Source organism: Dendrobates tinctorius, unplaced genomic scaffold (genome assembly GCF_039654945.1).
Source record: "Dendrobates tinctorius isolate UK_male_01 unplaced genomic scaffold, ASM3965494v1 ptg000038l, whole genome shotgun sequence".
Classification (NCBI taxonomy): domain Eukaryota; kingdom Metazoa; phylum Chordata; class Amphibia; order Anura; family Dendrobatidae; genus Dendrobates; species Dendrobates tinctorius.
The window spans coordinates 27,752,957-27,777,686 of record NW_027361706.1 but is presented as its reverse complement, the minus strand read 5'-3'; the positions used below and the strand labels follow the sequence as shown (position 1 = coordinate 27,777,686).

The 24,730-nt window shown below is 40.7% G+C and overlaps 2 protein-coding genes across 3 annotated transcripts in view; one reads left to right on the top strand and one right to left on the bottom strand.

Annotated features, from left to right (window-relative positions):
- The window catches only part of STAB1 (stabilin 1), a 281,241-nt gene extending 271,858 nt beyond the window's left edge, over nucleotides 1-9,383 (top strand). Inside the window, exons 63-69 of the mRNA XM_073574319.1 lie at nucleotides 569-675; nucleotides 3,405-3,524; nucleotides 5,047-5,190; nucleotides 6,027-6,131; nucleotides 6,221-6,361; nucleotides 7,200-7,301; nucleotides 9,056-9,383. Coding sequence (XP_073430420.1) covers nucleotides 569-675; nucleotides 3,405-3,524; nucleotides 5,047-5,190; nucleotides 6,027-6,131; nucleotides 6,221-6,361; nucleotides 7,200-7,301; nucleotides 9,056-9,109 — 773 coding nt within the window. The 3' untranslated portion in view covers nucleotides 9,110-9,383. The remainder of the gene's footprint in view (nucleotides 1-568; nucleotides 676-3,404; nucleotides 3,525-5,046; nucleotides 5,191-6,026; nucleotides 6,132-6,220; nucleotides 6,362-7,199; nucleotides 7,302-9,055) is intronic.
- A 1,310-nt stretch (nucleotides 9,384-10,693) lies between these two features.
- NT5DC2 (5'-nucleotidase domain containing 2) overlaps nucleotides 10,694-24,730 on the bottom strand; it is a 79,727-nt gene continuing 65,690 nt past the window's right edge. The window contains exons 14-16 of one of the 2 annotated variants that reach the window (XR_012231898.1): nucleotides 16,742-17,023; nucleotides 16,000-16,096; nucleotides 10,694-11,713 (exon numbers count right to left, since the gene is read on the bottom strand). Coding sequence is in view for 1 of the 2 variants with exons in the window: in XM_073574321.1 (XP_073430422.1) it covers nucleotides 16,762-17,023 (262 nt within the window). In the remaining variant the exon portion in view is untranslated. Of the gene's footprint in view, nucleotides 11,714-15,837; nucleotides 16,097-16,741; nucleotides 17,024-24,730 lie in introns of those variants that run through there. The other variant, XM_073574321.1, reaches the window with a different exon arrangement.

Below are 24,730 nucleotides of genomic sequence, written 5' to 3'. Positions count from 1 at the left end.
ATTTGCGCACTGTTTCCTCCTTTTAACCACAATGTATGGCCCTGTTACATTATGTAGCTTTATGGCTCCATAAAATTCAACAGAAAATCTAGCTGATGGTGATATCCCCTTTATGAGACACTAACTCACAGCCTCACTAGTGAACCCAATCTGTCCAGGTTATTATGTACAAATGTCAAAAACTGACCGTCACATCCAAGCATAAGCATAGTGTGAACAGGTGCCTAACCTAGAGTCACCAACTCATATACATTCAAACAAAAAAGGAAGCACACTGTAGCGCCGTAACATGCAAACATGAAAAATGAATTGCATCACTGCATTATGTACAGTGTATATATTCTATCTCTTGATAGGATATTATTCTTTTATCTTCATGGTCACTACAGGGAGAGACGCATAGCTGGCATCATATTTTCCCCCTAAAGCTGCGGTTTGTCAGGCATCCTCTCATATTAATGGGGTTGGTTGTAATGACTAGCCCTTAATGATCAGATGTATAACGTTAGCAATCTGATTTCTAGTTGTATAGATTACCGTGCGTAACATAACATTTCTGATTTTGCAGACAACCAGTGTGAATGTCCCTATGGCTACGTGGGCGATGGGAGTTTCTGCAATGGAAACATTCTGCAAGTTTTGGAGGCAAATCCTCGACTATCAAAATTTTTAACAGTAAGTTAATTCTTCTGTCTATCTAATAAATAAAATATCAATGTTTCCTATATAAGAAAATCTAAGCAACGTAAAGAGATATTATATAAGATATAGGAAACTAAAGTGACCCAGAGCCAATGCCAGTGGGAAATAGTGTTGGGTCCCCTGATTACACCAGCATTTTAGAAAAAATAGCCCTGCATTTACTAAGCCACAAATTTACTAGTCTTTTTTTTTTATCTCTTTTTAAACAAAGTTAATATATGTTTATGCTAAAAGAATGACATTTCTTTTGTTCTGCTCCAAAGTAATAGTGCCTAAGTTGAGTCTTCTTTTGCACCAAACTGATTATTCCCTCAGGACCGCCCACTGGACTATCAGTGACTGACAGCTACCTGGTCACCCCCTTATTTGATTGACAGCTCTGGCTTCATAGAGCCAGAGAAGGGAGGAGATAGTGGGAAAACAAGCAGGTGGGAAGTTGTAAGGCCACGTTCACACTATCAGGATTTGGTCAGTTTTTTACATCTGTATTTATAAGCCAAAACCAGGAGTGGAACAATCAAAGGAAAAGTATAATAGAAACACGTCACCACTTCTGTATTCATCACCCACTCCTGGATTTGGCTTACAAATACTGAGGTTAATACTGACCAAATACTGTACACGTGAATGTGGTCCAAGTCCAAGTGTTTTCAGTGTAACTATTAGACAGAAACCTTGCCCATAGTATTGTAAAGTGCTGGGCTTGATCAGAAGTGTCCGCTGGGCGGCTCCCTCCAGTTTCTCCCCGCCTGGCCTCGCTAGATTGCAACTACAGGCCGAGGAGGAATAATGTGGCAGTGATAGGGGTCTTCAGCTGGCCCCTGTCTGCCATAGTAAGCCATCAACACCACTCGAAGGTGTCACCATTGGGGCTGATGGGAGCCTGTCACTATGTGAAATTCAGTAGCAGACGGAGTAGCTCCAGTCGCTGCTGTTACAGACACATGGCGGCTGTGTGACATACAGCTACTGAGTCTGCGCCATACATGCACACCCACACTGTAGTGCACAGATACCTCAGGGTGTACAAACTGATGTCTGAGTATTGAAAATTGCATTACAAATAAGCACAGCAGCCTCATCAGGACTTTAAATTAACGTCTACAGTTTGTATTGCGAAATCTGGTGACTGATCCGCATTAAATGGGGTCTGTGGCTCCCAAAATGCAAATTAAACTACTTAAGCCGTTACATAGGGAATGTAACCTCTATATAAATCATTCAAGAACTATTAATGTCAGCATTTTAGTTGCTTTTAATAAGCGTTTTTTTATGTGCAAATGAGGGTGCTTTGCTGCACCCTTGGTGTGGCCCGGGGCTCTTTGAACCATGCCCCCTTTATTTGCATTCTGAGCCCTTCCTCTGATCCTCACTTGCCCAGAGCGACCGCTACCTCAATTTCCCTTCTGGGCAAGTGAGTGCTGTCAATTGGGATCAGGGGATGTTCTCACAATGCAACGAGCCTTTGGCCACACCAAGGGTACACCAAAGCCTCCTCGTTTGCATATGAAATGCTTAGGGTACCATTACACTAAGCAACGCTCCAGCGATCCCGACGATACAACCTGGTAAGGATCGCTGGTGCGTCGCTAAATTGTCGCTAGTAAGCTGCCAAACAGGCAGATCTCTTCAACGACGCACCGGCGATCCGTATAACGACCTCGGCGGTCGTTGGTACCTTGTCACACAGCAGCTATTCTGACGACTTCCGCCTGCGTCCCTGAGTCGCCAACGAGGTCGCTCGTTAGCGTCAAACACAGCGATGCATGCTGGCCAGCGGGACGCCAATGATCAAAAAATGGCCCAGGACATTCGAGCACGATCAGTGATATCGCAGTGGGGGCCCGGTCGCCGCTATGTGTCACACGTAGCGAGATTGCTGGCGAGGTTGCTGTTGCGTCACAAAATCCGTGATGCAACAGCAATCTCACTAACGATCTCGTTATGTGAGACGGGGCCTTTAATCAAAGCAACTGAAATCAATACTGCATGTGTAATATTTATTGGGGCCAAATCCCCTGAATATCTGTTTAAGTAGAGGAAATCTGTCAGCAGGTTTTTGCTGCCTCATCTGAGAGCAACATTATGTAGAAAAGAGCCCCTGATTCAGCGATGTATCACTTAGTTTACTGGGTGCAGTTGATGCAATCACAGTTTTTAGATATAGCAGAGCTCAGAAAGCTAACCCGCCCACACCACTGATTAGCAGCTTACTGACAATATACATGGAAAGGTGATATTGTCAGTAAGCTGCTAATCAGTGCTGGGAAAGGTAGTTGGACTAGGATGCACGTGGAACCTAGTCTGGCAGTGATAATCTCCTGCTGATGAAACACTCATTGTATTGAAACAACTCACAGACTCATAAGTGACACACTGCTGAAATCAGTGTTTCAGCCACTATTTGATGCTGTCCTCAAATTACATAGTAAAACATGAGGACAGATTTCCTTTAATTTTCATTTTGGGGGTGACTGATTTCCTTTAAGAGAATAAGTGATCTACTATTAGCCCCTGACCATAGTGTCTAATAAGTCAAGTTGCCCCACAGCCATCGGAGGGTCAGGGTGGATAATATTCCAATATGGGTCTCTTACTTAAGTTGGAGTATGAAAAGTAAAGGACGTGAAGAATAGTATAGAGGGGGGGACGCCAACAGATCCTTCAGCCTCCTTAGAGAATTGTGGTTGTTTTTTTTCTAGATGGTTCTCAATTACGGCACTATCAACTCCCAGGGTTCGGCATTTGTTGGCGTCCTATGGAACTATACCTCGTATAAAACCTTATTTGTCCCAGAGGATGACAGCTTGGACGATAATGTGGTAAGTCTACAATCTATGAACTGGGCAGGGATTTTAAATTTTTGGGGGGAGTCCTTGACATTTTTTCTACATATTATAAAGATATAAAAAAAAAAAAATGCATGAAAAAGCACAGAATTGTTTAAAAGCCGCAGTCACATAAAAAGGCCCAAGGAAAAGGCTTGGGAACTGGTGGAGGACCAGGGCAGCGGAGGAGAGGCAGGGAACTGACAAGTGAGAATTTTTTTATGCTGGAGTATTTTGGACAATTCTTTTTAAAATGTGCCCCTGGTTATCATCTTTCCAATATCCCTGTGCCAAGAGCGTTTTAAAGAGATTTTTAAAGGTCTTGGAAAACCCTTGTCACCAGGGCCAAATTGTTATTTTCATTTAAATAAACCCAAAAAACTTTGCTATCTTCATCTTCACCGGGTCGTCTGGTGGTCCCAGGGTCTACATTGTCTGCAGCACTGATGTCATATCAGGGCTCAGCGGCTTGTGCCTTATATTCGGGCAGAGCCGCCAAGCTCCATCTACAGTGTGATTAACATGACGTCAGCACTATTAGGAAAACTCCCATACACAGTGACATGTGAAAGTTTGGGCACCCCTAGTCAAATTTATAAAAAGTTAAAGCAATTTGAAGATGAAATGATCTCTAAAATGCCTAAAGTTTAAAATGATACGTTTCCTTTGTCTTTCAAGATTTTAGGCAAAAAAAATTTTTTTTCATCTTTTACATTTTAAAAGTTACAGAAAAGGAAAATGGGCTGATGCAAAAGTTTGGGCACCCTTGGAGATTTGTGGGGTCAAATAACTGACCAAGGTCAAAGATGTTCAGCTGCTATTGAGTCTGACAGCAAAACGTAGAAATTCTGCATTTGCTTTTTATTCTACAATACCTGGATATGCGCGTCTCATATTTGCTCCTTGTGACCTCTCCCGTACTCTATACCGAGGTGACCCTTGCTCATACATACATGCATGTGTTTGGACATTCGGAATTCAGGAGATGACAAATGTTTTGGCTCACATGACCATGCACTAACCATTTTCTGCAAATCTAGTTTCTAGGTGCTGGCATATGGGAAGGATTTGCCATCACATCCTGTATGATAGAGGGCCAGGCTGTCACTCTGTAGGGAAAAAAGATGAAGGGACCTTTATCCTCAGCAATAGCAAAGGTCCTAGAGTTCAGACCCTTTAATTATTTTTTTAAGTGGTTTTTATTGTCATTTTTGTTTTTCCTGATGAATAAAAAACATAAAACTGTTCATAGATTGTAATGCATCTAACCGCTCATTATGGATTACTGATGATATCTGGCTGCAGAGAAAAAAAGAAAACATTAAAAATGCAGCGTTTTCCTAGAAAAGCTGAGAGCACAAAAATTGTCATGTGCTTTTTCTTTCCTGTCGAATTGTCAATCAAATGTGTCTCCCCAGCCCTGATGTAACTACACCACCATTGGTACAGATCAATGTTATACTTAATCATCCATTTCCCCTTTTGATTAAAATCTTGCTACTCATTTTATTTCCAGACTTTATCATGGCGGGACCTGGAGCATCACATGTCTAAACTGGACATATTGGTGCCATACAGCAACCTCACACATGGGAGTACTCTGCTGTCTAATCTAGGCTACAACCTTTCAATTTCACTTTCAAATTGCTCCACATCTCAGGTAAGTAAATAGCATCATCATTAAGGAAGTTTTTTATTATTAAAGAGAATTTGTCACCAGGTTTTTGCTACACATCTGAGTGTAACATAATGATGGGGCCGAGGTCCTGATTCCAGCAACGTGACACTTACTGGTCTGCTTGCTGTAGTTTTGATAAAATCAGGTTACTCTGCTGCAAATCTAGCAGTTCTCTGAATACTGAGCTCTGTATAACCCTGCCCACACCACTGATTGGCAGCTTTCTGCCTATGCAATCAGTCTTGGAGGTGGGGTTATACAGAACTCATAAATCATTTGGAGGATTACATGGCAGCAGGTTTACTAGTCCACTAGTGATAACCAACTGATGATAGTGATTTTATCAAAACTACAGCAAGCAGCCCAGTAAACGACATATCGCTAGAATCAGGGTCTCTGTCCCAACATCATGCTATTCTCAGATAAGGTGGCAAAAACCTGGTGAAAGATTCCCTTTAAATGCATAGAAAAAAAACATTTAAAAAGAATATTTCTGTCTGACTTAATCTATCATGACAAAGCACCATAAATTTACAACACTTACTCTTGCACTTTTAATTCCATGCCATTGTAAATTTACCACATGGGATTAAAGCTTCTGCAGTCGATCAGGAGCAGGTCCACTTGTCGGGCACAGCCAGACTCCTTTGCGGGGACTCCAGTGAGGAAAACACAGGGGAAAGTGGTTTTCCGAAACTGGAAAACCCGATTTAAGGTCCTCTCCGGCCTGGTTATTAAGGCCAGATTCACACTCGCTCATAAATCTTTTTGTCTGTGCTTACACCAAGGTGATGTCTGTAATCTTATTTCTTCTGCAGTGTCCTAAGGTTGTCAATGACAATGCCATTCTTCAGTGGGACATACCGGCCTTCAATGGAATCATCCACATAATAAAAGGACCACTGATTGCTCCACCAGTGCAGGTAAAGGTATTATTCCAACTTATGGTGGTCTCGTAGTTTACACTGATGATGAATTGCTGAAACGCCAATCTCTTGTATCGTCTTACCAGGAAAAAGCCGTGCCCCAAATCTCTCACCCAGGGACCACCGCTCTGGTCACAATAATGGTGCTGTTGGCCGTGGCTGCAGTGTCTGCTGGTTACATCTACTACCGGAGGAAGACTGAGGGATTTCACTTCAGGCAATTCAAAGTACGTAATGACGTCTCACATGAGTTTCCTGACCCAGGTGGATCCACACAGCACACACTTAGAGAAATGGTAATAAGTGATTTGAAGGACTAGTCCAGGGGGAACGTCAGCAATCTATAGCCGCTAGTCGGGCGCCTTGCTAATCACCGCTTATCTGATTACATCATTGGCTCTTCTTCTGATTAGCTGACCTGACGCTGTCACCCCAGACCAGCTAATCAATCAAAAGAAGAGCCACGGATGCTGGGAAGTAAGAGACGATTCACAGGGCTCCCATCCGATGGCCACAGATTACAGATGTGGCCACATGACAAAGGTCCTGAAAATGGATTTGTGCTAACTCTTCACGCTGTCAAGATACCATATGGGTGCTTCCAAATATCAGATTATCACATTTTATGACAAAAAATATAAATATTATTGAGCTATATATCCTTCACAACAGTCACCTTGGCAGGACCCATTAGATTCCCATTGTAAGTCACTGGGGTCCATTAGGCACTGGTGGTGTCCGGCGTCCAGGGTGTTGTCGATAAAAGTCATTATTATTCCAAAACTATTAATAATCCACATGTCGAGGCTGAGTAATCCAGCCGACGCGTTTCAGACTTTACACCAGCCCTTAGTCTCGGCATGTGTTGTAATAACGTTCACAATTCATTGGGTTTTAGAATGATCAGAATCGGTCAGAATACAGATTGTTTGTTACGGGCAATTCTACTTGTTGTCTGACTTTGCTTTTAAGCGCGAGTCCTACTGTGTAAAATATGGCATCAATCCAGCAAATAAGATCTGACCCATCACGGACGTCACCCAGTTGTTGTGTGTTTGAATTTAGGAAGAAGCAGACGATGATGACATAGATTTACAGAATCCACCACTGGTGTCCATCCCTAATCCAGTGTATGGGGCCAGTACCTCCTTCATAGAGCAGCTTGAGGTGAGAATAATATAAGCATTATAAGTAATATGCGCAGTAAGTGTCCTGTATTCCTCCAGGTAAAGCTGGAAATAGCCACCAATTACCTGCAGGTAAAAGCAGCTATAAAACTGTCCATACAGCGCTGTCTATAATCAGCCCAAAATTAGGAAGAAATAAAGGCAACTGCCAGACCCATCTGGCACCGTTTATGCGCTGGCTATATTTTCCCAGAGATACGGATCCCTGGAGGACACCAGATCCAGTCTAAATTCATATATCCTGTTAGCAGAAATATTTATAGGGGTTGTTTGGTATTTAATGTCTGATGATTCTTTCCATAGAATAGGTCATCAATATGAGATCAATGGAGGTTCACTACCCTGCACCCCTCCGATCAGCTGAAATCTTTCAGTTGCCAGAACACAGCCGTCCCCATTCATCTCCCATTACTGATCTCGTACAGCTTGCCTATTTTTTGCATAGATCATCAATTGTTAAAAAATTTGTCCACAGATGACGGATCCATTGGGGTAGGTCATTAATAACAAATCGGTTTTAGTCCCATACCCTCACGATCAGTTGTTATAAGGCCAGTGGTGGTCAGATGGAAACAGTTTATGGAGCATACCACTGGTTACTGTATAGAGCTCTGCAACACAGCTCCTATTGAGGTGACTAAAAGCTCAGCGGCTGTACTCAGGAGCAGTAGTTGTACAGAGCAGTGCTGTTCCAGCTCCATACACTGTTTATATCCAGCCACTAAACAGTGTTCAGAGCGTTGCTGTTCCAGCTCCATACACTATTTACATCCAGCCACCGGACACAGCGAGTTTTAGATGTCATGAGTGTCAAGTAGTGGATTATCCCCTTAAATACATTTATCAGCTATGCACAGGATAGGTGTAAAACGTCTGATCACTGGGGGTCAGCTGCTGTGACTCCAAGACTGGCTGGCTGTCCCAAAATCCCCTGTATTAGCAGGACAGATATGTGAACTCATGACTGGTTATCGCTGTCAATCCCATAGACAATGAATGGTGCAGTGGTAAAGTATTGCCATTAAGACTCCATGCTCACTAGCCCTAGTGGATAGGTGATAAAAGTATTGAGTGAGAAAACCTCTGGGACTGTAGCAAGCTAAGTTGTCTGTCAATGGCAACAATCACCATTTGTGCTCGTGCTCCAACACCCAGAGAAAACTCATAAAAGTCGTTTCTTAGTAGACCCTTACAACATGTCAATCAGATGTTTAAAAGTAACATCAATGATCTGGCAGGCAGCGTCCCTGTCAATGGCAAGAATTACCCTCGTATACAGTGAGTTTTGGTGACCATGATGTCTGAATGGTTTTCTATTTAGTTTATGGTACTGATTAAGAATATGACTTTGCTTCCCGTTTGAGCTATTTAATAGGTAATCAATTACAGAAGAATTCTGCCTTTTATAGCATTGTAAGCCCACAAATTGAAATACAAAATATTTATATGAAATATTTCATTACCTAAGACACTGCTCAAAAGCTATTTGTTATCACACGCACAAGTCGCATTGGAGGAATGCATTATTTTCATGCATGAATTATGTCCAAAACTAGAACCAATTCCGCCCCCTCAAAATACCCTAAATCCATTAAAAAAAAACCACCTTGGAACCTGAATTTTTTTTTGTAGTCCTGTGTTATTCATCAGAGCTCAATCACAAAAAAAGTGAGCAAGAATGACAGTGGTGGACACCCATTAACGCCTTAATTTTTGTATTTATTCTTTTTTAAGGATCCGTGCTGCGACGAATATGAGAGCTCTGACACCTACAACATCCTTCAATAAGCCGCGGAGATAATAAAACGGACGTCGTTTACAATTTTTTTTTTTAGTTTCCTGTCTAACGAGATTGTGGACGGGGGATTGTGTAGGGTGATATCCAATGGAACAGAAAATGTATCATTCAAGTTTACATATAAATATTTGTAAATTAGTCTATATGTGTATATATCTTAGAAATGGCTGACAATGAATTGCGTGATACGGGGATCTACAGAAAGTAAAGTATGAACCCCCAAAACACCCCTGTTGGGTATCAATAAAATCCAATGAAAATGCATCATGGTGGTGTCTGCGGCTTCAGGACGCATCAACGTTATGTAGCTCAGATCAGATAGATACAACCCACTATGGCAGCTCTATCCTTAAAGCGACGCACAATATATGAGCATTAAAGAAAAGGAAAGTAGAAATTCTGCTGTAAGAAGCGTCACATGTAACAGTGGTAATTGATGTTATAAACTCACAAGAGTTTAACATAAACCATAGTTTCTTACCATATATTCTTCCTGCTGCAGTTTTAATGAAAAATCAAAAACTTGGAAGAAACACAATGACAGGAGAACCAGTTAGCAGTTTTTCATACCTAATCTGATTGCAGCATAATATAGGGGCAGAGATGCCAATTCCAGCCATGTCATAACTTTACTGGGTGCGAAGCTTTTGCTTAAAACCACAAATCATTGCTGCAGATCTAGCAGTTTTCTGAATACTGAGCTCTGTATAACCCCAACCACATCACTAATTGGCAGCTTTCTGTGTACACTGTGCATAGGCAGAAAGCTACCAATCAGTGGTTGGAGTGGAGTTATGCAGAGCTCTTGAAAAGGATGACTACATGGCAGTAGGTTTACTAGTCATCCAGTGAGAGTCTCTTATTGATAAAATAGATTTTATAAACTACAGTAAGCAACACACTAAGTGACACATCGCTGCAATCAGGGTCTCTGTCTCTACATTATGCTGCTCTCAGTTTAGGTGGCAAAAACCTGGTGACAGATTCCCTTTAAAGTATATAAGCAGAACCTTTAAATGGTGAAATCGGTAGACAATGGCTACAAAGGACACTGCATACACAGATTACAATACACTTAAGTACTTTTGCACTCTCCATGTTTTTCTCTCTTCACATATCTGCTCTTGTAGAATTTGTCAGTTCAGGAAAAAAATATCTGTCAAGAAAAATCTAAATAATTTTTCATCTACATAGGGATGACTGAGTCCGTTTTTACACCATCCATACTTTACCTGTATGTTCACTGTTGACACCTATACAGCATCTGCTTTATACATCCATAATTAAACAAAAAGTAATAATAATGATAAAATCCCCAATTCTGTTACCGATGCAATCAGTAGTCCCGTCTCTGGATGTTCTAACCATATTTCCTTCTGAAAGTGCTAGGCATGTTTCAGAGAAAAATCTTGCAGTCTCTGATTGATGCAGCCGGGATCTGGGCAGCATGAATCTGGAGATAGGTTCTCTTTAAACATGGAAATAAAAGGTGTCACATATGTTTGGGCTACATCATGAGCAGGCGTGACCAGAAGCCTTCAGGGCATTAGACATATTCACAATACCTAGCGTAATTCTGGTACTACAGTTTATTTGATCAGCATCTTTCCGTCCAATTCAAACTTCAAGAAAGTAAGCAGTTTTTGTAAATAATTACATGATAAAACACTGAATGCTTAGGTTCTGTTCATATGCAGCGTTTTTCCAGATGTTTTTTTTCAGCAGCCAAAGTGCTGTGTTCAAAATGTGGGTTTCGTTGTGGTTTTTTTTTTTTTTTGTTTTAAAAGTTAGGTTTTGGTGGAAAAAAACAACTTTCTTTTTGCGCGCTCTCATTGCTTTCTACGAGTGTGAAAATGCTGAAAGAAATGACATGCTGCAGATTTCCAAAAAGCTGCAGTTCTCAAACTCTGTCAGGACAAAAAAAAAAAAAAAAAGGGTGTGCATGAAATTTTTGAAATCTCACAGATTTTGCTGGTACGGTAAAATGAATTTTTCCCCCCAAAAATGCTGCATTTGAAGAAAACCCTATTACAGTGAATATAAATACATTTCCTGACGTAAAGGGAATCTGTCCCAAGGTTTTTGCCATTTAATCTGAAAACTGCACAAGTGACAGCGGTGTGTCACTTACTGGGCTGATAACTGTAGTTTTCATAAAATGACTGTTTTTCAGCAGCACTTTATGGAGGACGACATGGTAACAAGTTTACTTATCCTCCAGTGATAATCACGAGCTGTGTACAATCACGCTGATTGAGCATAGCCAGAAAGTTGCCAATCAATGTGGGCCGGGTTACACAGAGCTCAGCTTTCTGAGCACCGCTAGATCTGCAGCAGATATGCACATTATGCTGCTCTCAGATGGGTGAACAAAAACCTGGTGACAGATTCCCTTTAACAATGGTACAATCACAGCATGTCATAATATGAGCTGCATACATTAGCCCCATAATGACTGGTCAATTTTCATTTTTGCGCTGGTCTTGTTTTCCCCTTTCATCCAAGAGCCATAACTTTTTTTTTTTTTTCTGTCGACATATCCTTGTGAGGGTTTATTTTCTTTTGCAGGACGACTTGAAGAAAGACTCCATTCACTATACCACATAGTGTACAGGAGAAAAAATTCCAAGTGATGTGAAATAAACAAAAATGATAAATGAACATTTAAAAAAAAAAAAAAATAATAATGTTTAATTAGCAGTGCAAATAACCTGCCACCGTGATTCTATCATTTGACCCCTTAATGACCGGAGCTTTTTCAGTTTTGTGTTTCTCTCCCCTTCTTCCCAGAGCCATGACTTGTTTGTTTTTCCGTCAATATGGCCATGGACTTGTTTTTTGCGGGATGAGTTGTACTTTTGAACAACACCATTGTTTTTACCATGTCGTGTACTAGAAAATAGGAAAAAAAATTCCAAGTGCAGTGAAATTTCAAAAGAAAGTGGAATCCCACACTTGTTTTTAGTTTGGCTTTTTTTATCATGCTCAATAAATGCTAAAACTGACCTGCCATTATGATTCTCCAGGTCATTACGAGTTCATAGACACCAAACATGCCTAGGGTATTTTTAATTTAAGTGGTGAAGAAAAATTGCGCCATTTTCTGAACGTGGTGATATCAAATGTGTATGTTTTTTTATTTTTTTATTGTTTTATTTTGAATAGGGCAAAATGGGGTGATTTAAACTTATATTTTAAATTTTTTTTTAAAAACATTTTCGTTTTACTTTTGGCATGCTTCAATAGTCTCCATGGGAGACTAGAAGCAGCCACAACCCGATCGGCTCTGCTACATACAGGCGATGATCAGATAGCCTGTATGTAGCAGAATTGCTCGCTATGAGCGCTGACCACTGGGTGGCGCTCACAGCAAGCTGGCACTGACAACCATAGCGGTCTCCAAGAGACCTCGGGGTGTCATGCCAACACACCGGTGACCCGCGATCACGTGACGGGGATCACCGGTGTGCGTATTTCCAGCACGACTGCTGGAAACGCATGTAAAATGCCGCTGTCAGCGTTTCACAGTGGCATTTAACTGGTTAATAGCGTATATGTACGCACGATGTTGGAAAGGGTTTTAAAAAAAATTGGCAGCCTTCCCTAAAAAATTTTTTTTCTACAAATGATTAAAAAAAATTCTTAAAACCGATTGTTACCAGAGTGTAAATAGGAATGGGGTCAGGAATTCCAGGTTGTGGCATCCCAGCATGTTTAGCGGCTTCTTACAGCCCCCATCCACCACCCTCATGCCAGTCTCACTGCTTATTATTATTATTTGAGCAGATACTAGTGATGAGCAAGTGTGCTCGCCGCTGCTCAATACTGGAGTGAGTATCGCAGATGCTGGAGGGCAATGCTCGAGTCTCTGCCCTGCATGTTTTGTGCTTGTTGGACAGTCAATGAACATGTGGGGATTGCCTGCCATACATGGTAATGCAGTGGCCATGTTGGCTCTGGCATTATTGTGATTCGCCAACCGCATCAAGTCATCGGGTCTTATATGATACCCAATGATGTGATGCTCACACACTCTTCTATGGAAGCAGTTAAGTGAAAGGTGATATAGAAGGGAAAGATTAATTATTGCCCGCCCTCCTAAATATTAAGTTGCACACTTTAGGGCCTTTCATATGGAAATAAAGGGTGTGTTTAACTTTTTTTAAACCTATTAAATAGTTAATTTAAAGAATTTTTGCCCCATTTTTGATACCCAGCTAAGGTAAACAAGACAGAAGGCGGCTGATATTATCAGGCTGGGAAGGTCTGTGGTTATTTGGCCCCTCCCAGCCTAAACATACCAGCCCACAGCAGCCAGATAATTAGCACATCACATTAGATCTAATGTGATGCACCAAATCTGTATCTGTGGTGGTTATGTGCTGGCATTTTTAGGCTGGGAAGGAGCCAATTTCCATGGACCTTTCCAGCCTGATAATATCAGCCCCAGCTGTCTGCTTTACCTTGGCTGGTTATCAAAAATGTGAGGAACCCCACATCATCTTTTTTTAATTATTAATTTGGTGTCACCTGGGAGTCAAACAAGCATCCAGACTTCTTCCCCATGCTGTTTACATCCATTTCAGCAAGCTTCCTGCTCCTCACCAGCCCTCCTGTCAGGGTCTTTGGGAAAAATGCTAGATTCAAGTAACGAGCACTTGAGCATTTTAGTGCTTGCTCATCACTAAAAGCCCCCGTTGGGTAGCTGCAAGTAAATGGAAACTAAACTGCAGTACCTGAGAGAGGCCAGTTCACAGCGTTCGGTGTCCAGCTCTGTAGACTATGCTACAAACCGCTGCAGAATACTGTAACAGCTGATCGGCGGCAGTGCTGAGTGTCAGACTTCCACCAATCTGACACGGATGACCCATCCCGATTCCTGGACAACCTTTTTAAGTGTTTGTCTTTGCTGCAAATGTATTTACTATTTCACATTCTCATTTGTGCTTTATTTATCCTACTTAGAGACATAGCTTGAATGACAAGACATAATGAGATATACAGTACTGTCGTCATCATCTCTTACAAAAAAAAAAAATTTTTATTTTTTTTTTTTTGCATACAAGTTAAAAAGCTGCCATTTTGCATAATTAAGACTCTCCTACACATGGCGCTGTCAAACACTATGGCCCAAAAAAAAGTTGTGCACCCCTGGTATAAATCATGTGCAGTACCTGTAATGCTTCCCAAGTTACCTGCACCAACATCAATGGCTCTTATTCTCTGCCGCCCTCCTTACAAACGTATATTTGCCATTACACATCCTTAATAACATGTGTCCGCCTCGTTCTGCACAGCGTTACATAATTTCTGGTGGGTGCTGCATTTTTATATTCTAAGGGTATGTGCACACGTGTATTCAGAAAATTCCTGACTGAAAACGCGGGTTTTTTATGCGTTTTTTTTCCAGAGTGTCCCCGGTCACATAGAAAATAGCTAGAAATGCGAATTTTTCCGCAAAATTAATGAGCATGCTGCGTTTTTTACCGCGATGCATTTTTTCCATGGAAAAAAAAAAGTATCAATATGCACAAAAAGTGCAGAATTCATTAAAATGAATGGGATGCTTCTTTTAAGCTTTTTTTTTTTGGTAAAAACATGAAAAAAACGCTTACGTGTGCACATACCCTAAAGCACATTGCAAATATTGGTTGAAAGCAAATCTGAGAACATGTTATACGGAAGATTTTTTTTTTTCATAGCTGACCATTGCACAAACAAAGCTACACTTACACACTTTGTTGCAGCAGCTGGTTTTAGTTTTCTCCATCACCACTACATGTGAACCTGACTAAATACTACTCCTTACTCATGGTAAAGGAAGAAAAAAAATGAAGCGATCCATAAAATAATTTTATTCAATTATACATTAAAAAACAACTAATATCATAAAAAAAAGCAGAACACCTCAAAACAGGATCGGTAAGCAATCACAGCAATATCCCCCTATAGGTATTTCAATATAAAGATATAAATATATTCCCAATATTGTAGTCAATATATAAATAATCATAAAATATACCAAATCTCTATAATAAAGTGCAGTGCAATAAATATTCGGAGAGTAATTCATATGATAAATATTTTGACTATTAATATTAAGGAAAAAATGAATAAATAATTCCAACCTAAGGGAAGAAGCCGAGCGGTGAAACGTGCGTCAGGGTCCCAGGCCGGTGCACACAGCCTCACACAAGGTGAATCGCTACCTAATCTTTCAGTTGTTTGATTGTTTGCTGCATAATTTATTACTTGGGATACAGGATTTTTTTTTAGTTCTTAAAGGGTTATCTATCCATATGAATTTATCTTGGATTGGGTTTTTGGATTTTCCTATATATAACCCTCATGATGTTACCTATCCCTATATACTTACGATAGGTTGGATTTGTTTATTATATTCACTAATAGAGGTATTTGATTCCCCTATTTATATGATGGTATATATTTATATGTACTTACCTTAGGTTGGAATTATTGATTGATTAATTCCTTAATAGTCAAAATATTTATCATATGAATTACTCTCTGAATATTTATTGCACTGCACTTTATTATAGAGATTTGGTATATTTTATGATTATTTATATACTGACTACAATATTGGGAATATATTTATATCTTTATATTGAAATACCTATAGGGGGATATTGCTGTGATTGCTTACCGATCCTGTTTTGAGGTGTTCTGCTTTTTTATGATATTGGTTGTTTTTTAATGTATAATTGAATAAAATTATTTTATGGATCTCTTCATTTTTCTTCCTTTACCATGAGTAAGGAGTAGTATTTAGTATTGATGGGAAGTGCCATAGCTTAATAAAGTTGAACTTTATATTGATGGATTATGTGAACCTGACCGTAGAGTGCATCTGATTTACCATATCTATGATGAGCCACTGTTGAAAAGCAGGTCTTGATAGATTTGCAGTAAGTCATGGATACCGCCTGGATGTGACTTGTAGACCTTGCAAAAACCTGGAAAGGAAAAGTGCATCCATTAAAGCAGGCGATCACCATCAAGGCTGTCTGGTACTATTATGAATTCCATAAGTAGCATGACCCTTGTATGTTGTTGGATACAACAATTTGGAAGGAGGAAGCAGGAAACACTGTCTGATCTCTTATCAGTGTCCCCCCCCCCCCCCTACAGGATTCTATATTACGCTTTATTCTTGAAAATAGCCTTCTTGGAGTGGAAGACGACTTGAACTCTACCGCCTACCTATAGGAAGTAGCAATAATTAACATCAATATCGACTCTTTATCAAGCCTTGCCACATAACTTAGAATAAAAAGCCAAACCGCGGCACACTCTCCACAAGCAGAGAAGTTACCCCTTACTCCACTCACAGATGCCATTCATTCAGCCAAATCAGACTTACTGCTTTCCACTGAGGAGGGGCAAACACTCTGAAACATGTGTCTGCAAATGGAGCGACTGGTTTGGCTTCTTATCCTAAGTAAAAAGGGTTGATATTGACTTTAAGGGTTGCTATTTCCAATAGATGCCCCTAGAGTTCTATTAATTTTCCTTTCTGAAGAGGCTATTTGCATGTTTAAATTCCCAGAGGAGGACTGCATGGCCTATAAATCTCCTGACGCCAGCTTAGCACTCCTCACCTGTTAAATCTTACAGCCTGTTATCGGATGTGAACCATCTCATCTAGGAACGGAGTCTTCAAGCAGCCAGTGCATAGCTGATCCATCCATAATGGGGCCTCGTGTTGCAGTGGGGTACGGCGTGGATAAAACGTGAAATTGATATCATAATTTAATAGACAGCTGATGGAAGCCATGTAGATGTCTGAGAATCTGATCAGCCTCCGAGAGAAGTATGTTGGGTTGTGGAAAGTTCTAAAAATGCTGCCAAACTGGGGATTAAAGAGGTTCTTCGTAACAGACCTGTAAATACAGACCATCGAAAATCATGTACCAGAAAAACATTGAGCTTTTGGCATATTTTCACTCGTGTCATAATATCACATTATATATTCATGACTTCTACAAATATTAGAAAACAAGATATATGGTTTTTAAGTATCACCTTTGTATTAGGGCACGCTAACACAGTAAGTTTTATTTTTTAATCTGTGAAAATAAAGTTTCTCTTATGTAGTTTCCATTTTGCATCCATTTTTGCAACTTGTGAAATGCTAGCGCAAAGACATGATCAGACAGCATGTACACACTAGCATATGAAGAAGTGGAGCCCCGGGGACCAGAGCTATGGACGAGCCTCCATACATACTGTACATTATGAGCCTCACATAGTCCCCCTGTATATAGGATGAGCCCCACATAACTATGTGGGGGCTAATCCTGTATATAGGATACTATTTGGGGGATAATGTATATAGGATGCTATGTGGGGGTAATCTGGTATTTAGGCGACTATGTGGGGGTTAATCCCGTATATAGGAGGCTATGTGGAGCTCATACTGTATACAGGGAGCTGTCGGGGATAATCCAGCATATAGGGAGCTATGTTGGGGCTCGTCCTGCATATAGGGACTATGTGGGGGCTCATCCTGCAAATAGGGGGGTCAAATACAAAACACATGGCGTCAATAGTCCACTATAAATATGACACAGTTTATTAAAGATGTTAGAGCAGGGTTCCCCATCTCCAGTCCTCAAGGCCCATCATCATGTTTTCAGGATTTCCTTTCTATTGCACAGGTGAAGCAATTATCACCTGAGCAATACTACAATACTAAGGAAATCCTGAAAACATGATATGTTGGTGGGCCTTGAGGACTGAAGTTAGGGAACCCTGTGTTAGAGAATATGCATAAAAAATACACAAGTACAGACAAGGTCAATAGTCAGACTCAGGTGTTAAGGACATGCTCATCCACTACTAAATATTAGGGGTGGGAAAATAAACCAGGAATAATACTACATATAAAGTGCCAGTGCTTTGATGTACCGTAACACCCTTGTTAGATGCATCCTAACTGATAAGCCAAGTATGCCAATATAAATTTAAGAGATGCACAGCAAAAAAAATATTGTCAGCTCAAAGGTATATGTAAAATGAGTTTAAAGATGCATATAGCAAAGGAAAAGAAAATGTTTTTGCCTCTTACCAATATTACTTCCTTTTCTGAGCCCACAGAGAAAGCCCATGCGAAACATGCATTGTGGCTGGCGGTGTGCTGCTCCACGTGGGGAATATGGTAAGAGCCAAAAAGATTTTCTTTTCCTTTGCTATATGCATAAAGTTAATAGCAACGCCACAAAAAGAGGACTAAAAATCCTCCAAATATTCAAGAATACAGCAAAAAAAGGGCCAGCAGGGATTACCTGCCCAGGTCTCAGAACTAACGCACTCTCAGAATGCAGCAAAACCATGATGGCAACAACAAAGGTGCAAAATAGTGATGAGACAACCACTCAAAATATACCAATTCATGAAAGGGGTGATTGCTTATTATTAAAATGCACAAAAGCGGTTTGTATAGGGTTCTGTTCACACACAGGTAATGCACAGTGTCTGGCTTACAGCCTATTAGTGACGCCCATACTATTAGATATAGTAAAAAAAAAAAAAAAAGGGGGGGGGGGGAAGCTCTGATGGGTAAGGATTAAGAAACCACTGCACTTTACAACATAAGGCCTCTTTCACATGTCAATGTTTCCGGTATGTGTGGTTACAGTTTTCACACGTACCTGAGACACTGAAACATGTAGACCCATTCAAGTGAGTTCAGCTCGGTGAGTTCATCTCAGATCAAACAGTGAACTCACTGACTTTTTCTCAGAGTGCTGAGGTCACCGCAGTTAAGCCCGGCTGGGAACGCAGCATCAGTGACTGGACGTAACCTCGATGAGATCACCGCTGCTCACTAATGCTGAGCTCACAGCAGCTCAGTCATCAGTGGTTATCGGCCTGGACGGACAAATCTTAGAACCATCCAGGTTGAAAACTGTTTGTCTCCCAGACATGGATTACGGCATGGGACAGAACGTCGGACAGGTGAGGGATATTGTTATTTTTTCTATTTTTGTTTTATTACAAGAGAATGAGGGCTTCTGTGGAATTAGGCTTTAGGTGAGTATAACTATCTAATATATAAAGCTGAATGTGTGTGTGTGTATGTCCGAGATTGGCATCCGCAGCGTTGCAGCTACAGCCACAAAATTTCGCACAGTCACACGTCTGGACGCCGAGAGCGTCATAGGATATGTTGTGAGGCAAAATTTTAACCCCGCGCTTTCCAATTCACCAAACAATTTTGCCCCTATCTACATAATGGGGAAAAAGTGAAAGGAAAAGTTTTAGAGGCAAATTGACAGCTGCCAGATGTGAACAAGGGGGACTTAAAGAATGAGAGCGATGGCGCCAAAGAGTATATACCGTACAGTTGCTAAGGTGGGGCCCTGACATGGGATACTCGCCACACACGGGGATATGAACACACACACAAAAATGCGCCACACACTACCACTTGCTTCACCACATATACCACCCTCAGCACACATTTCACCACACATACACCAACCTCGCCACATAAAAGTCGAAACACAAAAGTCGCCACGCGCAAAATTCGTCACATGCAAAACTCGCCACACGTGCAAAACTCACCTCATGGAAAACTCGCCACACGCAAAAACTTGCACACGCGGAAAAATTGCCGCATGCACAAAAGTTGCAACATATGCAAAAGTTGCCTCACACAAAACTTGCACATACTCAGAATGCACCACACATAAAACTCGCCACGTGTAAAACTCGCCATGCGCAAAACTTGCTGCACACAACTTGCTACACTAACCTGTCACATGCAAGTCGACACACAAAAAGTTGCTACACGCATGTCGCCACACAAAATTCATCTCACAAAAGTCGCTACATGCATGTCGCCACACGCAACTCAACACACACAACCTGACACATGAAACTCGCCCTAAAACACACACAAGTCTGGTATTATCCTTCAAAAATAAAAAAACTGATTAATAAGCAGACAAACTACAAGAGCAACAAATGTACCGTATAGCAAATACGGCAGCTGTCAGTCACATGACCTGTCTATTATGTGTATGTGTGAGCTAATATATACTGCCAGGGGGGAGGGCTTCCTGTTGGCTGGGGATTTATCAGGCTGCCAATAGCAACCAATCACAGCTCAGCTTCTATTTCTATTTGTTTTGTGGTTTTTGTGTGCAGAATAAATTTTTGTTAACACATTCTATTTTGCTAACAGCAGTTATTAACCCGGGCGAAGCCGGGTAGTACAGCTAGTTTTTAAATAAAAATGGAAGACTTTGTTTTAATTTCAATTAAAGGACTTTATTCTGGCTTTTCCTTTATTTACCATACAACTATAGGATTAGTAATGGATAGGTGTCTTATAGATGACTTTCCATTACTAAGCTGTGGGCTTGATGTCACCAGACAATACAAAGGTGACATCAACCCCACAAATATGAACCCCACTTGCCACCGCTACAGGGCAAGAGGGAAGAGCCTGGCCAAGCACCAGAATTGGCCCATCTAATAGATGTACCTTTTCTGGTGGTCTGCTGTTTTTAGGCTGAGGGGAGTCAATATCCATGGCCCTTTACCAGCCTGAGAATGTCAGCCCCCAGCTGTCTGCTTTAGCAAGGCTGGTTGTCAAAAATGGGGGGTACCCCTTGCTGTTTTTTTAAATTATTTAATTAATTGTGAGTTTTGCCTGGCTGGTTAACAAAAATGTAGGGGAACCCATGCTGGTTTATTTATGTACAGCACAGGTGGCGGTGGCTAATGAACACTCCCATCAGAAGCCGCTTGCTCTCGCTGTTACTAGCATCAGCAGGTGAAGGCTGTTGGGAGTGGTAGTCCCATCAGCTGCCGCCTGCTCTCGCTGTAATCAGTTGAATATAACTCAACATTTTCCCCTGCTTGTGCTAGTCACCGGCAGAGCAGAGGAGAATGATGAGAGCAGTCTTCAGCATCGGGGAACAGTGCTAACTGTACCGCTGCTTCTCAGGCGCTGGTACATGTGATGCAGTACATGGTTGCCACACATATGCCACAAGTATTACACACGGACACTGATATCTGGTTTTCCTGGAAATATCATGACGTGTGAAACTGGCCTAAGAGAAACTGATATCTATACACTCCACGCAAAATTATCAAAAATCTTACCTTACTTGCATTCCCCTGTGTCTTTATAGTGGTTTTCTGGTTTTAGAAAACCCATGGCCCAGTGTGCAGTTTGTTAAAAAAAGAATAATAAATAAAAAATAAATTCTTTACTCCAGGGCTGTGGAGTCTGTAACCCAAACCTGCGACTCAGACTCCTCAATTTCCCTTCCACTGACTCCGACTCCATGACTCCCATTCCAACATATATTGCTTATATTTAAGTGAAAAATGTATTGTAGTACAATGTGAACTTCAGACATTTAATCATTTTTATGATACAATAATCAAGACATTTAGATAGAACATAATATATATTTATTGGAATACAACTTTAGAACACAAAAAACTAATAAATTGTAAATATGTAATACACTATGTAATATTGATTACATATATATATATATAACACTATGTAATAAACTATGTAAGTGGCAAAAAGCAGTTTTCAACAAAAACATACTAAATAACATTTGTGCAGTCTATGAATTTGTTCTAAGAAATAGAATTGCCTCCATCAGATCCTCCTTCATAGATGACCTAAAATCTGACCTAATAATTTTAAGGCCAGAGAACAACCTCTCTACACTAACTTGGGTTGGAGGCAAAGCTGTAACCACATGGGCAACATCTCTTTTCCAAATAATTTTATTGAAGGATTTTCAACAATAATAGGGAGGGAGAATAAGGAAGGGGTGGGGAGGGGAGGGGATGGAGAGAGGGTTGAAAAGGGAAGGACCAAGTGATCCTGTTAAACTCCTGATCATATAACATTTTGTGAATCAAAACAGTAAGTTATGCAGTCATGTAAGTGAATCCAGTAACTCCACAGAGCAGTAATCAACAGCTTAAATCAGTTGTCTTGAAAAAAACCAAAAAAAAAACCACAGATACAATATGTATTTAACTTAAAGGATATAAAGTGATCCATCTGAACCATTTACTTGTATATTTGTCGAAGTTATTGTTGACAGTGGCTATTTTCAATTCAAAGGACTTGTGGAGTGATATGCGTTCCTTTATGTCTTGGATTTTGGGGACATCAGGTCTCTTCCAATGGAAGGCAATGGAACATTTAGTGATTAGAAGGATGTGGATGATTAAGGGGAGGAGTGAGTGGTTTATGTCTTGAGAGTTGAGGGATAATAAGGCTAGCTGTGGGGAGAGGGTAATAGGCTTGGGAAGAAGAGAATTAATGAGGAGGGACACGTCTCTCCATAGAGGTTTAATTAGTGGACAATACCAGAGCATATGCTGTAGGTTTCCGTAATGTCCGCATCCTCTCCAACATAGTGAGGAGTATTCTGGATTGATTTTTGATAGTTTTGCTGGGGTATGATACCAGCGGGAGAGAATCTTGTGGTGTGTTTCCTGGAGGGACATCGACATGGTAGCGGACAAGGAGATTGAGCAGGCATGTTCCCAATCCGACATGTCAAGGTTCAGGTTGAGTTCCTGCTCCCATTTTATTATATTGCTTGTTTTAACAAACTTGTAGCTTTTGTTAATCCACGTATAGATGTATGAAACACTCCAGAAAATTTTGTGGTTTTTATTATTAAAAAGGTTAATGACGGGTTCTGGGGGTTTCGGATTTTTTTTCATGAATTTTGCTATGAGGTTTTTTAAAATAATGTAAGCGTAGAACGAGGAAGAGTGGACCTTGAATCTATCTTTTATGACACTAAAAGGGATGTTAGAATGTTCTCCATGGAGGTCTTTGAGTTTCTTGATGCCATGATCGGCCCAGATAGGAGCTAATTCTTGGTCGAAAAGGGAGGTGATGATGTGAAGTGAGAGGGATCTTAGTGGGTTATTGTTATTGGTGCCTCTTTTTGTTTTGGCGAGTACTTTCCATGCGTCTAGTGTAGCACGAAAGATGGGATGTGAAGGTGAATGGTATTTTTTGAGGAGAATTGATTCTAGTATAAGGCGAGAAGGCGAATTGTTGTTGTTTAGTACGCATTCGAGATTATACCACGCTGGAGGGTCGGGAAGTTGCCACCAAGGAAGGCTTTGCTTAATTAGAAAAGAGAAATAATATGCTGATATATTTGGCAAGCCAGCTCCTCCGAATCTCCTGTTATTGTAGAGAATATTTGTGGCGACCCTTGCCTTCCTACCTCCCCATATGAAGTTGTTGATTTTGGTTTGTAAATTCGTTAGGAAAGAGGTAGAGATGGGCAAGGGTGGCGACCTGAAAAGATATAGTATTTTGGGGAGAATGTATGCTTTAAAAGTGATGATTTTACCCCACCATGAAAGGTTTTTTTCGCCGTAAGTGAGCATATCTTTCGAGATGGTTTCATTTAGAGATTTCATATTAAGTGGGATTAGGGAGGAAATATTGTTTGAAAATTTTAGTCCCAGATATGTGATATGCTCAGATGCCCAGCTCCAGGGGCATAGGCGTTTGATTGTTTCGATCTGAGTATCTTCTAGGTTTAGAGGGAGTATTTTTGATTTTAGCTCGTTTATTTTAAAGTAGGACACTTTGGCAAACTTCAACAACAAGTCTTGCACTTTTTCAATGGATTTGGCCGGGTTTGACATGGTAAGGATTATGTCGTCAGCAAATAAGCTTATTTTGTAGTCTTTAGGTCCCGCTTTTATACCCTGTATGTCGGGGTCTTCTCTGATTAACTGGGCTAGGGGTTCCATGGCTAAGACGAATAATAGAGGGGATAATGGACATCCCTGTCTTGTGCCGTTTGTAATTTGGAAGGGATTTGAGAGGTGATTATTTACATAGACTTTGGCTGAGGGATTGGCGTAGAGAGCTTTAATACTGGTAATGAATTCTTGTTGGAAGCCGAATTTTTTGAGGGTGCCGGTTAGGTAGTCCCAGTTTAGGCGGTCGAAAGCTTTTTCCGCATCTAATGAGATTATTGTGGTTTTAATTTTGCTTGAATTGATTAGTTTTATTAGATTTATCAGCCTTCTTGTGCCATCTACTGATTGTCTATTGATGACAAAACCTGTCTGGTCATTGTCTATTAGTTTCGGTAAGAGTGAGTTTAGTCTGTCTGCAAGGATTTTTGCGTAAATTTTGATGTCCGTATTAATTAGGGATATTGGTCTGTAGTTTTTCATGGAAGTTACGTCTGAATTTGGTTTGGGGATTAGGACAAGGGTGGCTTCGAGCATTTTCTTTGGGAAGTGCCCGGTGTTAGAAGCGGTGTTAAAGATTTTAGTGAGTTGGGGGGCTAGAATATTGGCAAAAGCTTTGTAATAGTCGTTCGTGAACCCATCTGGGCCTGGGGCTTTGAACGATTTTAAACGGCTGATTATGTCTAAAACTTCCTTTGCTGTGAAAGGGGCAGTTAAGAAGTCCATGTGGACTTTTTCTAGTTTTGGAAGGTTCACCGAGGCCAAAAATGTTTGAATGTCTGACTGCGTGGGGTTAGATTGTGGGGAAACCCGATTTATATTGTACAAATCGTCATAGAATTTTGCAAAGGAGTTTGCTATGT